The following is a 17883-nucleotide window of genomic DNA, read 5'->3' as shown; positions in this document are numbered from 1 at the left end:
ATCAAGCATGCAAATCAGCCCTGTCATCTGCATCTTTTTCATACTATCATAAAATTTATCCCGGCTACGGTAGCGAAACAATTCTTGCCTGCTACCCAGTGCATTTCTCTATCTTCTAAGCGCACCTCCACAAATAACTGCTATTACCTGTGGCTGTTGAAGTTAGGTAATCTGCCATTGTAATCAACTCTGGGATGTCAGTCTATCATATTTGAAACAGTGCAAGGACGTGACACAGTAATGAGGCACAGTGAGTGCGGACTATTAACTAGATTTTGTTCCAGAAAGCTCAGGGACATACATAAGTTGGGCATATATATGGGAAGCATTCATGATTAAAAAGGAAGAACATCATTTATTAGCCGACCGTTTGTCGCTCCGTTTCCCAAGGAAATCGCAATCTCTAGATCATCGGATTTATGATGCACGACCTGCCACTAAATTTTAGCTGCCTTGTACACTTATAAATGTTTTGTTGTTACTTGTTCACACTTGTTTTGCTTGTTTCCTGGTTCTCTCTGATATCATCATCATCTTCTGATGCATGCATTGCCATTAGATTTTTGCTGTCTTATACACTTGTCATGAATTTTTGTTGTTGCTTGTTTACACTTGTTTTGTTGCTCTTTGTGTCTTCCCCTTTGAGATCTTGTCAGTAGCCGAGCTGGGAACGTGCCGTTCCCTCATTCATGCTGCAATTTTTGGAATTAATTTTTTGCTGCTCTTAGCTTGCCAAACCTATATAACGTGTGTTGCTGAGCTTCCTGGAATAAAACCAGTCGATACTCGCACTCGTGTCTCCTCGCTGTGCCCCGTCCTTGCTGTCTTTTGAATATAGTCGGTGACCAAAAAGCCCAATTCTCAGCACTTGCATCAATCTGTGATTATTGGATATATAGAGCGCGTAGGCACCTCCACTATTAGCATTTGGGTTTTTGTGTACTTATTCTGTCTTGCTCTGCTTGATATCGCCGACAAATGGAGTCCTGGTACTGGAAGCTGCCAAGCATTAACCTTTCAAAATGCTTCCTCCCCTTACTTCACAGGTGTCTTACTATTGAAAACATGTGAATTCACATCCCCACTAATAGTTTCTGGCTTTGTACTTGCATTAAGCCATAAACACAACCAGATAACTTTCAAACACACGAGTGCCTTCTGTATTTTACGTGCTGTATTTACAAAGCATATCAACAATTCACTTGTTGCTTTAGAGACTTACGCTACTACGCTCTGCATTTCCAGTAATGAGGACCAGTATTACAAAAGCAAAGTGTACATCCTGCCTGAGGAAGAATATGCATGTGCAAATTTAGGTTCACAGAAATCCATCTGCCTTTGCCTAGAGAACTATCCAGACCAACTGCGTTAAATATAACACTATTGACATTGCGTCTTAGCTGGTAGAAAACATCAGTTTCAAATATTTGTTCGTACTTTAATACACAATGCCAGTTGCACTTTGTTTTTTCTGACCATATCCTTTCACATTTGTGCCTAGGGAAAAAGAAAACGACACAGTCTGTCGTCAAATGTTTTTTGGAATGATCGCTACTGCTCTGTGCATTGCTGTTTACAACAAAGCTCACAAGTGCTGCTGCTTGTGGCATTCCTGTTCATTTTAAAGTGACACTCCTTTGCTCTCCGTTATTTTGCAGGCCATTATTGATAAGCCAGGATGTACAACATTCCAGAGGAAAAAACCTTCAGGGCCATGCATGCTAGCCTTCCATGACTCCATTGCTTGATGCTGATAATCTGAAAAATTGCATGTGCAGTGATCTCTGCATTGTGTTTATGTACAAAGTGGGATGAAAATGGTTTTGATGTAATTGTTTTAATTACAGGGACCTAGAGTAGGAATATGGGCTCGCCCTCAAAAGAAAAACTTTGTTTAGAGGACTCGTTTTGTAAACAGTATAATTTCAGCAGAAATGAGACTGCCTTGAAAAAGGAAAGGGAAGAAAGGAATAATGCAAATAATGGATTTCTGCATTGTCGCCTCTTCTTGTGTTACTAATGCTGAGGGGCACCAGTTTCCTTTTTTTTTGAGCTCAAGAGTCATGCAGCAGAAAACGTTGATAGAACAGTTTAAATGAGGCCCTGAATGAGATTTCCATTTGTCGTGGCACATACATAACACGTGACCACATACAGCAATCAAATGCAACCTTTCTACCTGTGTACTATTGTGATGTGCACTTAGCGCTACTAACATTAGAATCCGTATATTTGGTCACTCAGAATCAAGCACCAGGAAGGAGTGATACCTGAAGAACAAGTGCCAGCTGGTCTTCCAGCTTTATTAGAAAATCCAGGCGCTCCATGAAAAAGGGGTGGAGAGGCAGAGGTTTAATGGCTGTAGTGCATTCCGGAGAACAGTCGGTCAAACTGGTGTATGTTTCAGGGCAGCTATAACATTCAGAAAGTGTTGCATACTTTCGGAAGAAAGTCTATGCCGGAGTCGCTACGAGGTTGCATGTCTGTTTGTAAAGTAACTTTGTGACTGGAGATTTGAACAAAATAAGCATCTCAAGCTAAGCTTTGATAAAGGAAGAGCACTGGTTCCAAAACATTATGCTCAATTAAAAATACAAATTGCAGAAAATGGCACATTTACTTTTGGTGCACAATATGGTGAATCTAAAGCCATCTTGTTACAGAGATCAAAACAAGATCTCTGGAACAGAGGTGATGGTCATTGTGAAAAACTTAATGTGACATCATATGGAGGAGAACAAAATGCAGTTATGGCGGACATTGTATGATAGTTATGTTAATCATGCACATTGATTTTTTATTGATGCTTTGTGGTAAGTTATGTTAATCATGCACATTGATTTCTTTTATTGACGCTGTTTTTTCTTGATTTTCAAAGCTGAAATGTCAAAGGTGAAAATTGCATGCATTGAAATAATTAGCCTTTTGGTGCATCTGTGTTTGACACCTCAATGTTTATCTTGATTCTTGTGCTGTATGGCCTTAACTCCACTACTTCACACTTGCTTTGTCTTCTGGTTGGGGCTTTGTGAAGACTATAGCTGTGCAAACCTGTACTGTCAGTATCGTGTGGTTTATTCTTTATTTTATTGTATGTGCAGCTGTTCACTGCTTTATGGGCATTTTTTTTGCTTTTGCTGAATAGTGCAATACGATTCCTTGTGCGTGGTCTCAAGTGAATGACCTCATTTTTTGATGTGAAAAGCATTACTTACTATTTCCATACACTGTTTCTTGCTGTGTTCATTTAGCCTGTATTATGACATCTTCCATTCCATTTTAAGATTTTTTAAACGCAGGTAAAATTTAGCTGTGTGGGGTCTTCTGTTGCAAAGTTTTGTTAGTTTTCTTGTAATACTGTTTGTTATGCACATCTGTTTTGTCAAAGTAGCACCCTTTTTACCAAATTTGATGACCCACAGTGTTCTTTCTTTAGTTGCCCGACTAGGGCCTCATATGATTCAAACCTTCATGAGTCGCAAAATTTCTGTAAAACCAGTGTAGTGCTGTGTTATGCTCAGAATATTGCACCAGCTGGTGACAAGCTGACAAGTCCTACTATGATTCACAACCTGTCGCCGTGTTCACTGCCTCTACAGTGGTAGCCTAACCATAGGAGCATGCGCCTCGCACCTAAGATGTGCAGTTGTAGTTTCCAGTGCCACTGGATACCGACCAGTGCTACAATACGCAAGCTTTGTCCCTGGCTTCTGCTGGGTGGAATGTATGGAAATGGGTGTTTGACCCCACCGTTTTAGAGGAAAGTGTGTGATGCCATGGCTGCTATTTGGCCAGAGCTGCCCTTGCACCATGATAATTCACCATTGTTGGCATCGGCTCCCACTCGCTGTTAAGATGACTTCACCTCATCAGTGTGTTTCCAGAGATGGGCTTCTTTCATGCCATCCATGGTGTTAGAATAGCTGGTAATTTAAACCTTTTTCAGAACAGTGCATTGATGAACTGATCAGCATTTAGAAGTGCATTGTGGAACTCGGTCATAACAGTTTCTTCATTCCGTAGTGATACATTCAAATTTTCATTTTTCCCACATGTGATTCATGAGTGGAATATGTTGCCTCCAGAAATTGTGAACCAGATGTGCCCTGAAGCATTTGTATCGAAGCTAACAAACCATCTTGAAAATTATTAACAACAGTGTCACCATGTGCGTTTATGTGTACCTTTGTGTAAAATGAAAAAGTTCCTTCTCTGCTGTTTCTCTTTTTCTTTTTTTTCTTTCGCACTTTTTCATATGCATGTAAACCCGATCCTGTTACGTCGTCAAATTGAGGCCAACAGTATGTACTAAATAAAATAAATAAAAATTTTGCCTTGTCCCAAAAGTGGAGGTGCAGGCATTAAGCGAGTAAATATGGAGTGCTCTAATTGCACTCAAGAAACAGTAGTGTGCAGTTTAGATGTGGTTCTACTGACGTGATTGATTACACTCTTGGAGACGATGGAGGTGGAACATTGTGTTGGGCATATTGGCAACATTAATGGGCAGCTGTAACCTGGGCGTAATTACGGGTAGCCATGCTCTGAATGTTTTTGCTCTGTGCAGTTCAATTGCTTTATATGGAAAGGCTGTTTTATGAGATTTTATTCCACTGTGAATATGGATTTACATTGTCATGCACATACCATATGAGCTGTTACACATGTAATCTTTTGTCTCTATGGATGCAATTTGGTTTTCACATGCAGGTCTAAGCTCCAGAGACCACAAGCATGGTGTACCCTCTGGACAGAATTCGCCAGGTTAGAATCGGCACTTTTTCTCTATATATGATTTCCTGAAGAGTGTCTTTGAATGAATAGATGAAGGGATACAAAAGCTTCACTTTACTGAACTGTGGTGAATGACGATTATATGTGCCCTTGATATTCTGGAAAGTTGCTTTCTGTCTTATGTGTACAACTCACCGAACAGTCACTGCTGTGATTTCTGTTTATTGATGCAAGAAATTTTACATGGAAGCAAGGCCCTGCCAGGCTTTTAGACTTTAGCCTTGGCCTCCTTAGATACTGTCTCAGGAACAAATAAAACAAAAAATGGCATTGTGCATTGGGCTAAGTATAGCTGACTGCCACTTGTTTATTTGTTACGCCCATTTGGGTGGAGTTCATACAGTGTTTTTCTTTATGCCAGCAATGTAAGTGCACAGTTCAAATGCACCAACCTTGGATGAATTCAAAGGCTGTCCTATTTTTTGGCAGTGATAAAAATTCTTTCAGCCTAAATGCTTTTTTGCCTGCATGCAGAATTGAGTGTAGACACATCTTTTTTCAGGCCTGAGTTCTCCTTAGGCCTAATCGTTGGATTAAAATTTCTGAAAAACATTCACAGCTTTTGATGAGTGTGCTCTCTGCATACAGCTTTTTTTCCTAAATCCAAGTGAACTGTAGATTGTTGGTTTTTACATTTTATTTAAAGTGCTCTGCCTGTACAACACAGGTTCAGTCATCACACAGAGCACCCATGGCACACCTCCCATGCAAGATTCAACCAATGAAAGGCACCCTGTGAGCAGCTGCATGGAGTCTACTTCTGGCATGGGCAACCACAGGGGTAAACCCTCAGGAAATGGGCTGCATGAATGCACCGACTGTGGCAAGACATTCAAAAGAAGAGCCAAGCTAGTGGAGCATCTCCGAGTCCATACCGGCGACCGCCCATACCAATGTAATGACTGTGGAATCAGCTTTTCACAAATAGCCAATCTGAAGAGACACCAGCGCACTCACACAGGCGACCGCCCATACCAATGTAACGACTGTGGAAGCAGCTTTGCACAAAAGGCCTGTCTGGAGAGACACCAGCGCACTCACACAGGCGACCGCCCATACCAATGTAACGACTGTGGAAGCAGCTTTGCACTAAAGGCCTGTCTGAAGAGACACCAGCGCACTCACACAGGCGACCGCCCATACCAATGTAACGACTGTGGAAGCAGCTTTGCACAAAAGGACAATCTCAAGGCACACCAGCGCACTCACTCAGGCGAGCGTCCTTACAATTGCGACCATTGTGGCAGCAGCTTTGCTCTGAAGCAGAACCTGGTGCAGCACATCCGTACCCACACTGGTGAAAAGCCATTTCAGTGCCAGCTGTGCCCCATGGGTTTTACGACAAATTTTGGCCTTGTAAGGCATGAGAGATCCCATACGGGCGAAAGGCCTTTCCAATGTGACTTGTGCCAAAAGGCATTCACTCGTAGGCTTGCTTTGAAATGCCACAACAAAGCTATTCATAAAAAATAGCAATTGTCTATGATGCCCCTAGTATATGTGTTTTGCTTACTACCAGTCTGTATACTTGCTAACGAGGTTCTAGCTGAATACCCCATAAAAGGTGCTGGTAACTAACCTTCATCATTAATTACATTAGCAAGTTTTATTTATTGTGGCAAACTTTCCAGAAAATGACATTTTTTTTCTCTTGCACAACACCCACACTGCCACTCGTCTTTCCTGAAAATGAGTGTGCCTGCTATGCTCGTTAAGCTGCATCATTGGAAATAAAATCGCGGTCGTATGTGGATGGCATCACTTGTTGGAGAGCGACTCTCAAAAACATTGTACCGATTATTATTTTCTACCACTAGTTGTTGCCCTGCCTCAGTGAAGACAGTTTGGGGAGTGAAAGGTCGCACAATTTCTTTTAGTCTTGAAGCCTGAGCGGGATAATTTTTGCGACCTGAACTATAAAGTCACTCGTGAATATCACTCAACAAAAACTGTTTTTATGATAACACAGATAAAGCTGCTGCTGTGAAAATCTGTGTGTTTTTTAAAGCAGTGTTAGTGGCAGGAATGAGAGACGAGGATTAGGTGTCCAGCCTCAAAATGATGTCTTGCGTTAGTTTGCTGTCTTAAGGAGTTGTGTGTTCTTTGGAACGAGGGCCGACAGAACAATTCACTAACATCTGCGTCACCAATTCTGAGAGCACTGTCGCTGCCCTATATAATTGGCACAATATTTGCAGAGCATTGTTTCTTCACCGTTTTTAATTTATTTTGTCTGTCAGAATACCAGCTGTTTGTGACCATTTTACATTGTGCCAGCTTTGTTATGTGTGTTACTTGAGGAAGCCTCCTTTATTTGCATAAGCTGTTCATGATAATAAGCCACAAGGATCGTGGCTGCTGACACAAAAAAATACTTTGATTCGTGCGTTTGAAAAACATTGTAATCTCTTAGTGTAATATAAAAAGCTCATAATTTAGGCCAGTTGTGTGAAACTGCTTAGTGCACATAGTATTTTATTCCAGTTTCTATTAAAAAATGTTGAATTTATTCTGGCTATAAGTAAAATTTTCCTAACTGACATAGTTTTCATTAAAATTCAAAAGTAGCGCAGTTCTTTGGCTAGCCTGCTTCATAAAAGCTGCTTCTCCCTTTTTTTGTGTTATACTTAAAGCATGTTAGACATCATTGTGCTTTGCATCCAGCTAAGAATTGCTGTCAAGACTCTCTTCATCAACATTTGTGATTTGTTTAGCGACCATATTTAGCAGGGAATAATTTATGTACCTTATGTGTTTTGTTTGCTTATTAAATCTGATTTATACATGTAACCCACCTCTTATGTAACACCCCCAATCCCGAGAGCTTTTAAGGTCATACAGTGAAGTGATGTGAAATGCTGTTCCCCACAACGAAGCTGTTTTGTCTGATAACATTGCATTACCACTAGTACAAGAACTTGTGGTTGTTTTGTTGGTTGCTTTGGAGTAAACTTCTAACTTCTCATTTTCCCAACCTCTGTGCATCTACCTGCTGTCGCATTCATTAATTCTAATAAAGATCAATGAGCAAACCTTTTAGGTGATTTTCAAATGAATGTCCCCTGTCCTTTTTTGCACATTGTGCAGTCTTCCCCATGCTTTGCACTTGCATTCTTTGAAGCTCAAGCACAGTTAACCAATATATGCCTCACGTTGTACATGCAGGACATCGTGTGGAGCAACTGAAAGTTTATTTAGCAAAAACTCTTGCCTTTAGCGTATGTTCAAGAGGGTGTAACCTTCTCCTGTGCACGGGTTGTCTTGAGTTTGTTTCGTTTTATGCATTTTGATGTCCAGAAAGATTGGACAATCTTCTCTGGACACCAGTTTTGACATTTGTGTCCGTCAAATACATTGTAATTTTGCAATAAAAACTAATCATTTCTGTTCGTTGTTACAAGGAAAATGACGCGTGTGATGAGAAATGCCATTCTAGAATCTATGTCAAATGGTTGGCAGGTTGTGAATCTGCCTAATATCCTACATAGTAGGACAGCTGAAAAGTTGGTGTTGATAAAAATCTTTCTGCCAATGAAAGGATGATTCTGATTTAAGAATGAAGTAAACTGTTATATTTAAAAATATTTGAATGCTTTCATATTACTGAAGTTTCGGCATATACACTTTAAGCTGTGTACTCAAAGAATGATTACAAAGCATGTCGCAATTACTAAGCTCAGTGCTCGCTTAGTGGTTATAGCCCTTGGCGGCTGACACGAAAGACGTGGGCTTAATCCTCGCTGCATCAGTCCAATTTCAATGGGTTCGAAATTCTAGAGGGCTGTGTATTTGTTGATGTCACTGCACATTAAAGAACCCCAGGTGGTCAAAATTTTTGGAGCCCTTTACTACGGCATTTCGCATAGCCTGAGTTCTTTCGGGGCAGTAAACCCCCATAAAATAAAGTACTTACAGTGCCAACTCTGTACACTCTATGCCCTCTCTTTGAGTGCATAAAAAGCAAATTGGGTGCTTTTGAGTTCTTCTGGCTCAAGATTTCATGTTCAGAGGAAGAGCGGGTATGCAGCATCATTATGGTCATGGTTCTTACAGGGATCCCATTTCTTGTTTTAAAATTTCATTGACACAAGAGGAATTGTTTCTGACTCACCCAATGCATGAGGGACTATTTTCAGCATACACCTCTAAGCTTGTAAATGCTTCATCACCATGGGTGATGTTAAGTTAGTGCTCCCACACATACCACCACGTGCGTTGTTGTATGTTAAAGTGATAGCAGTGTGACGAGGTGCACTCATGCATCACCGTTTGCTGCTCAGCTGTATGTTCAGAAACTGGCATTGCTTTGTCTAGTGCAGTTGAGAGCTTTATTGTTCCAGTGAATCATGCAACTGCTGACATGGTCTGGAAAGCTTTCAGCTGGTTGATCATTGCAATGCTGACAGACACTGAAAAGATAGTTGCTTTTTGTTATATTACAGGTGTGGAAAAAGCACAATACCTGAGCAGGTGAGACGGCAAAACACCTCCCTGGAATACGGTCTCAGCATGTTTTAGGCTGAGCACGCGATATTTACTGATAACATTTGTTTAAAAAAGGTGTCAACATCAGAGTGGGCAGATAACTCGTAGGATTTTATTGTCATTTTTTGGCTTCCTCATCTCAGTGCCTTTGGGAGATGCGAAACACACAGTTCAAGAGTTTTGCCCTCTGTATTATCAATAAAACATAAGTCAAGCAGCAAATGTTAGGAAAACAGTACAAAGGCATTGCCTTCACGTCATTTATCATGTGGGCCGGTCACATTTGGACGCTGCGAGGCTTGCACCTCCTGCACAATTCTGTTGGTGTACCTTCCCACCTATACCCTGTGATGAGAATAAAATGGCCGACCACCTCTTTCGAACAATCGCAGTGTGAAAGCCCGCAGTTCTTATTTTATTCTTAATGTCATAGATGCTTAACGCCCACACCCACAGCGCTCATCTCATCAGCTTCACAGTTCTTCTAGCATGAGCTCCACTATCTCTCAGATTTCATAATTGTGACTTAAGTAATAAATTTTTTTCTTGACACACCCTCCTGCCCTCCTCAGTTCGGTAATAAAACAAAACGGCATCTTCGAGGAACCACACAACTTGCCCGCCTACCGAGCCAAGCCATCACTTGCTTCTCCTACTGGCAGAGGGGCACAGCAGCATTTGGCTGCTCGGACAGCATTTCTGGAATCTAGTTTCAGGCGCACTAGTTTTTCATAAGTTCCACAAAGTCCAGGCTAGTGCCGATATTTTAAATTGCATATTAAAGAATGCAGACCATAATCCTATCTTGTATATAGTACTTCACATTAACACACATCTACAAATTTTCTGGAAAAATGAACAGCAAAAGAACTTATGTTAGAAGAATATTTGGCAAACAAAAAGTGTGAGGAATACACAGCATTTTATGCTGATCGTTAAAAATCGGCACGCTATGTTGGAAGTGCCTTGGTAGAAAAATATTGTGGAAGAACTTTACAGCTATCTCAGTGCGGAGCATTACGCTCTCTTTGTGGCTGTAGAAAAGATAATAAAAGATAACATCGAGAACAGCATCATTTCTACTGATTCTCAGAGCATACTCGCCTCACTTCACCATACAGTTGCAGTTACAGCACTAACTGGAGACATCATACAAAACAGATGAGCACGACAAAATTTTGCTCGGTTCTGAGCGACATCGGAATGGGTGGCATTGAGAAAGCAGAACGATGCGCCGCGCAAGCTCAGCACGACTAAACAAAGAGTGAACGTTCTTTGCAAATCGTACTGTCTAAGCTCTAAACTCTGCTAGCTTTCAACCACCATCGTTGAAATATCATTAGCCTATGTAACATTTTTACGGCCCAAAATAGAGTATGCATGTGTTATTTGGGCCTTAATCAAAATACCCTTTCTATTATACACTAGAAGCAATAAAAAACCATGCCACTAGGTTCATCTTCTCTGTTTTTTTTTTTTTTGTGTCATGAAAAGTGTCACTGAACTAAAATTCAATGGTCATCTCACAGATTTAACTAACCGGCGTCGCACTTAAAAAGTATGTATATATTATCATGTTTCGCATGAGTCTGTTATCAACCCTGCCTACCGCACGTCCAGCCGCATCAACCATGAAAAGACTACATATATCCTCTTCCTGCCCTCACATCTGTCTTCATTTTTTGTGCTCAGTGCAAACGAACGGTACGATTTGCCCGTCCACATTGTACTCCATACTGACCGTTCACCATTCAAATCACCATGCAGCAATGTTACTCTACGCAACCCACTCCCTCATGTAATACCACTTCAAAGGGCCTTTGCGGTAGTAATAAATAAATAAAACTGAAAAAATAAATTGCAGTCTAAATGAAGTATTGAAGTAAATCATAAGACACACCCAGTAAAATCTATTAAATCAGAATGAAGTCAGGGTACGTCATATCAAAAACAATTCATTGTCATTTTATGTATATCTGAAAATAAATCAGGTTTAGTGATTATTCAAGTAAGTGCTGAGCTAAAATTATATCTTCATTTTCAGTGAAAGGTATGGAATTTTGATCAAGCAGAGAGAGAGCAAGGATAGAGTTTCAGTCTGGGGCTCGGACAGTAGAAAATAGAAGTTGAAATAATTTGCTTAATTATTATTAAGTTTTCAGGTTGAAAGTTCTTTACATTTGTTGCTACCAAAGTTACTGAATCAAGAAAGAAAACTGTGTAAAACAAATATTTAATCTCATTAAAGATGTAGCTTGAAGGAATATATTATCAGATGAACTTGTACTCAATGCAGAAGTGAGGCTGAAAACACAATATGGACAAATATAGCTTCTGTAGAACTTAAATGCTCAGATTACAATATAAATCAATCATAAATCAATATTATGTTCATAATAATGCTCGCAAAGCTTCAGAGGTCATTTACTGAGCAGAACAAAATAAAAGGTACTATATATATACACTCAATCGTTCTGTCTACACGTTGATGAAAAGGCGTGAATGCCTGACAGTGTGCTTTCTAGCCCTCTTTTCTGTTGAAGTCATTAATTGAAGTATTTTTATTGTGCCTTTACATATTGGACACGCACACTTATATGCGCAGTTTTAGTCTTGCAAAGGAGGAGAGATTAGCATGCGAGCTGCGCGGAGAAGTGGACACAATTAATAAATCGCATTTTATGTTCAAGTGTAAAGCTGGAAAAAAGTGAAGGAAATACACTTTCCGCTGTTTTATTCTGAATGTCTACCGGTCTTTTCACTCTTCTTTGCTTACTGGAGAAAGTGCGCTTGTGGACTGCTTTCATATTTTTAAAAGAAGCAAGGTTATCAAACTGTGAGGTATGCCAGAGGTAAAGCAAACAAATACTTTCCTTTGGTTGGCGCATGATAGCCGTAGTCGCTAATGCGCAATAAAACTATACGCAAGACAACCCGTGACAACCCGTGCGTACGTACGCTATCTTGTGAATGATGTTTGGTGTTGATTACAGCTGTGCCATAGATTGCACCCAAGAATTTGTTTTTTTTTAATCCGGTAGATAAATACGCAAGTTTCTGTATGCTGCGGGAAAGGAAAACCGGAGCTCGCACCCTAAAGTACGACCATATTTTCTCCACTCAACTGCGGAAGTAAAACGACCCATAGCCGCAACGAAGCGTAGCTCCTAAGGATTACGTCCTTGCATAGTGGCGACAAGGAAACCATCGCACGTACAAGTCAAGCTGGTTATAAAATACGTATATAAAATTCAAGCATTGCGCTCCATCGTATGCGATATCGAAACCAACAGTGCCGAAATTAGGTTTTGCTTTCGATCGCTTTGGAAGGTCAAGTGACTCTAGTCAAAACCATGCAGCCACAATTAAGATGAAACCTGAATTGCTTAATTAATGGTTAATTGTAATATTACTCAACTTAATACTTCATTGTGGTTATCTACGTGGTCCTGGTAATGTTCGTTTGTATTTAAACGTGCCCATGCCAACCACGCAGGGAGACGTATGGTAGCGCAAGCTGCGTCGCAGGTGCCATCAACGACTGCACAAATTTCGTGCTTTGTCGGTTGTGCCAGTTCTTCAATCAGTTGTTTACATGTTTGTTTTTGTGTCTTGTCTTTTTATGAGAAGAAAGAACTTTGAAAAAAGAAATCTATGTGCCTACAGAGCAAAGTGAACTGCGTGCCACCCGGTGAACTTGCAGCGTGCGCTAGTCGAGACGCGGTGCGTCATTGTGCGAGCCTGAACGAATGTCGCCACATAGTCACGAAATATTTCGGCCTGTTAACGCCTCTACCAGTAATATGAAAGTCGCAAAAATCCCTAACCACAATAGCAAAGAAATTTGCTTCGTTTAAACCTGCCGGAATTATTAATTTAAACCTGATACTTATTCCTTGCATCTACGTTTCCAGATTCAGCGCAGATGATCATGGGAATGTCGTCTGCTACCACCACTGGCGGTTTCGAGTTTCTCCCTCTGCTCGCTTGCTTCTCGGCAGTCGCTTTGTTAATATCGCTTCTTACACTAATTAATTTGCACTGCAACACCGCTGATTGTATCGAATCATCGCAAGACCAACACGACGTCGACTCGCGTCGACTACACCTATCGTCTGCTAAACTGTGGGCCTTTAAGCCCTTTGTTCTATAGCGCGGAGAAAAAAAAAACATGTAATGACCGACGCGTTAAACTATTTAAAACTAGGGTGGAAGCGATTGCCGTGAACAGACAGAACAGCCAGCCTACGCTGGCATATTAATTACAGCGACGACACACGCTTACCTTTCGGTATTTTCAATTTGTGTGCTCGGGACGCGTTCATAAGCACCACGCGCTTATCTTACGGTGATGCTGTGCAATAAGCGATGTCGTAGCAAAGATAATTGAGTGAATAATCGATGCACGCATGCACGGCATTTGCTATGCAAAAGGGAGTGCTGAAGAAATTGGGAACCGGAGTAGCTGGCAGACGATTTTTTCACGGCTCTTTGCATTCACTTCGGAAACGCACCTCACCTGTAGGCTGCAAAGCTATCATCAGCCTGGCTATGGCAAATGCAGGGCAGAGGCTTCTGCCATGTCGCTGCAGTTAACCCTGTCCTTTTCCAGCTGTGCCCACCATATGCCCGTAAACTGCTTAATCTATCCGCCCACCTATCCTTCTGCCGCCCCCTGCTTCGCTTAATTGCCTTCTCTTAGAATCCACTCTTGCACTCACCAAGCCTATATCTGCAAAGGTGTAATTGGCATTAATTTATGTAAATCCATTAGGTATGTGTCTTTGGCCATCACCATCTTACTGACTCGGTCGCCGGGGAGCTTCCCAGGCCTTATTTCTCTTGCAGCAGGCTTTAGCAAAAACAGCACGTTCGCGGAGATCGCGCCGTTCGCATTTCTTCTCTGATGTCTGCGCTCTTCTGTGTGTGTAATGGTATAGCAGATGCAACACTTAGTTGTTTTGCAGTCTATAGCTTTGCCCTGTATAGGGGTGATGCTTTTTTAATTCTCTGGCGTTATGTGTGATAGCCATTCGTAGCGCGTTACGGTGACTTGTGAAAGCTGGTGAACCATATCTTAGTGGCAGTATCTGTAGCTAGCAGTTTACACCGAAAACTGGTACAAACAGCTACTAGTTAGGCATAGCACCGGGATTTTTTTGCGTAGAGAAGTTGTCTCCCTCTCCATGCTGGCACGGCATACGAGTATAAAATCTTTTTTTCGCAACCCAATAGCCACTACCGAGGAACAGAGATGGGCATCCTCACGAGGGTGAGCCCTCATAAGGGCATCCTCACCTTTATCTAATGATGATTTCACTGAGTGTGGTGAGGGAGGATGGGTGCATGAAAATTTGTGAGGGCGAGGGTGGAAAGACGTGGTGAGGTGAAGGCGAGGGAGGAAAGACATGATGAGGTGTGGGGGAGGGAGGGTAAGATGCACTGTCTGAGGGCATGGCCAGTGGTGGCCCGAGAACCAAACTCCGGGCTAATGTTTTTTGTTTGTGCAGCCGGTTATGAATTCCTGTTTTGAAGCGCTCGTTCCTGAGCTGAAGATTCTCTGGGAAGGTGCAGTTTCTGCAGTGTGGAGCTAGGCGCACGAGGTCGACACGAAACGCGGGTGCCGCACACCGCCTCCGTCGCCACAATGTACTTACTACACCACTGACGGTTCGATGCCGAAAAACGCACCCTTGTGACTCAAAAAGCCTATTTTTTTAAATTGTGCAAAGTCTTAGGTGAAATGCCCTCTACAGTGTGCTAACAAGGGGCACAGACTGGACTGTGCGGGTGGCCGCCGGTCCAACGGGAACCGTGGTACCACAGTGAAAATTTTCATTATCACCCTCGACTCTGTCCGATGGTCATAGTGTAGAGTGAAACACGTAGAAATTATACCTAGTAAAGCTGTTGAATTCAAAATTTCTAAACCTTCTTTCCCGGAATGAAGTCCGATTTCAGCTCAGTGAGGTTTCAAAAACTGGCTACAGTGGAAAAATTGCTTCAACGAAATTCCACAGTCAAATCAAATCAAAGCCTGTTGGCGGCGTTGGTGTGGAATTTTTTTCATTCATACTGTGAGTAGTTCAGTACATTCTGTATCATCGTTCTATTTTCGCTGGAATTGCGCGGTATAGGAAAGCGGTGCCGCTGTGTGGTGGGCAAAGCCGACCGCTGTAGTTTTGCCGTGGATATAAGCAATAGCTTAACCACCTTCGTCTGATTCATTGCTCGCTCCGGCTCGCATTGCACGATGTGCTAAAAAATAAAAAGATTTACTCCTCTCCAAACAACGGGAACATGTTAACATCTCTTGGTTTATTCCTGTTCCTTGTGAGACGTGCGACCACGTAATCGCGTGCCTGATTTTATGAACGAAATTTCTTTCAGGCATAGTAGGGAATTTGACACTCAGCATTCCTGTACTGCGTAGAACTTGCAAGCAAAAACCACGGGCGGTTTAGCTTGGAGTCAGCCACGAGTTATCGTGCGTTAGCACCATTAGCCCCTGGTTTTGCACAGATTACTCCTGATTTTCTATGCTTTTGCTTGACCTGAACTGGCTTACTTTGGTTGATATATCATATGATGTCAGTTTGCGTGATATTGCATCATTTTATACGTGTGCCATGCTAGAATTGCTTATTTTTAAATTTACAGTTACTTCGGAGTTTTGCTTCCGCTTCTGGTGCATAGGCTGCAACGCGCCTCTGCCCTCCGATGGCAGGTGCTTCCATCCGGCTGGTATTGTAGTTTATATGCTTATCGATGATGAATCCATTGAATGCAACATAAGTGAAGAATACTGAAGCAAAATATATGAATTGGGCTTGGAAAGGCCAATTACTGACAAAAATTTGCACGTATACGCCCAGATTTTTTTTAATCCGGCAGATAAATACGGAAGTTTCTGTATGTTGCGGGAAAGGGTATAGAGGATTTGCTCGCACCCAAGGGTACGGCCTCCTTAACTCCACAACGAATGCACCGAAATGCATTGCAGCTGCCGAAGTAGAACTTTAACACGTACCATGTAACGAAGCGTACCTTCAAAGGATGATCGTTGCATACATATGCGTACCTAATTGCGGCTTCCGAAAACAACCCCAGACAAACTCTCCGCATGATGACAGCTTCTTGCAACAAAGGCCCTGGCCATGCAAAGAGTTCAGGATACGCGTGACATGCGTTGCGTGTGGTGGCACCGAGCTGGACGCGTTCTGTAGTACTGCGCATACAGCAAATTAAAATATAGCCTCAACAAAGGCAGCGGAACAAAAAAAGAAAGCATAGCAGGTAGTCTCCGTTCTGCCTGCTAACGTTTACTTCCGCTGCCTCAGCTAAGGTGCTTCAGTATCGATGGCAGATGCCGGAGCTAGCAAAAATTTTATCCTTTCTTTTTATTGTTACTTTAAGAAAACACTACCACTAGTACTACATACTCCTCACAAAGTTGGCGGGGTGCATGTGGTTAGAACCACCCTAATTTGAACACAGTGGAGAAGTGTCTCCACTTACGGTTTCTATTCGCGCACTACGCAGTGGCGACGAATAAACCATCGCACGTGCAAGTTAAGCCCAATTCGAAATTCGGATATAAAATTCATCATTGCAGCGCTCCATCGGGCGCGATGCGATATCGAAACCAACCGGGCCGAAATTTGGTTTTGCTTTCGATCGCGTTGGAAGGTTTCTAGTAAACTATACCTTGTGCACAGACAAACCTTTTCTGCCTCATTAATACTTATCTGAAGTTGTATACATGATCCTGACAGTGTTTTCTTTGCTTATTAGAACGTGCCCACGCCAACCATGCACGTAAGATGTATGACAGAGCAAGCTGCATCGCGGGCGGCATCAACGATCGCACAAATTTCGCGATTGCGCGCATTACCGGCAGTGCCTGCTCCTCAATCTGTTGTTTACATGTTCGGTTTTGTGTCTCTTCAGTCTTTGAGAGAAAGAAGCTTTGCAGAAGGAAATCTCTGAGCCGGCAGACTAAGGGGAAACGCGTTCGACCATGTGAACGTCACTTTTGCAGCGTGGGCTAGTGGAGACGCGGTCCGTCTTTGTGTGCGCTTGCACAAACATCGCCGCACAGTCTCGAAAGATTCGAGCTTGTTAATGCGTTTACCAGTAACATAAAAGCCGCAGAATTGTATAACCACAATAGCTGACAAATTTGCTTTGTTGAAGCCTGCCGGAGTTATTCCTTTAAACCTGCTATTTTAAGACTTGTATCAGTAGCCAAGTAGACGGAATAGGCTGAAGAGCTGTAGTTGGCGTTAATTTATGTAAAATCATTAGCTGTGTGTCTTCATCCTTGACCATCTGACTGACTCGGTCGCCAGTGAGCTTTCCACGCGTTATTTCTCTTGTAGCAGGTTTTATCGAGGACAGCGGGTTGGTGGAGATCGCGCCATTCACAATTTTGGTATGTCTGCATTCTTTTGTGTCTGTAATCGCAAAGCAAATGCCAGAATTAGGCCTTTTGCAATCTATAGATTTGCATTGAAAGGGGTAATGCTTTATAAATTCTCTGGCAGTATGTGTGATAACATTGTTCGTGGTGCTTTATCGTGACTTGTGGAAGCTGGTGAACCA

At 42.1% G+C, this 17883-nt stretch overlaps 1 protein-coding gene across 1 annotated transcript in view; it reads left to right on the top strand.

Annotated features, from left to right (window-relative positions):
• The first annotated feature begins 2009 nt into the window (after positions 1 to 2009).
• Positions 2010 to 17883, top strand: part of LOC144103644 (uncharacterized) — a 28602-nt gene continuing 12728 nt past the window's right edge. The window contains exons 1-2 of the mRNA XM_077636308.1: positions 2010 to 4764; positions 5462 to 6266. Of these exons, the coding sequence (XP_077492434.1) occupies positions 4683 to 4764; positions 5462 to 6266 (887 nt within the window). The 5' untranslated portion in view covers positions 2010 to 4682. The remainder of the gene's footprint in view (positions 4765 to 5461; positions 6267 to 17883) is intronic.

This window comes from Amblyomma americanum, chromosome 9, assembly GCF_052857255.1.
Source record: "Amblyomma americanum isolate KBUSLIRL-KWMA chromosome 9, ASM5285725v1, whole genome shotgun sequence".
In the NCBI taxonomy this organism is placed as follows: domain Eukaryota; kingdom Metazoa; phylum Arthropoda; class Arachnida; order Ixodida; family Ixodidae; genus Amblyomma; species Amblyomma americanum.
This window is presented reverse-complemented; position numbering and strand designations above follow the sequence as displayed.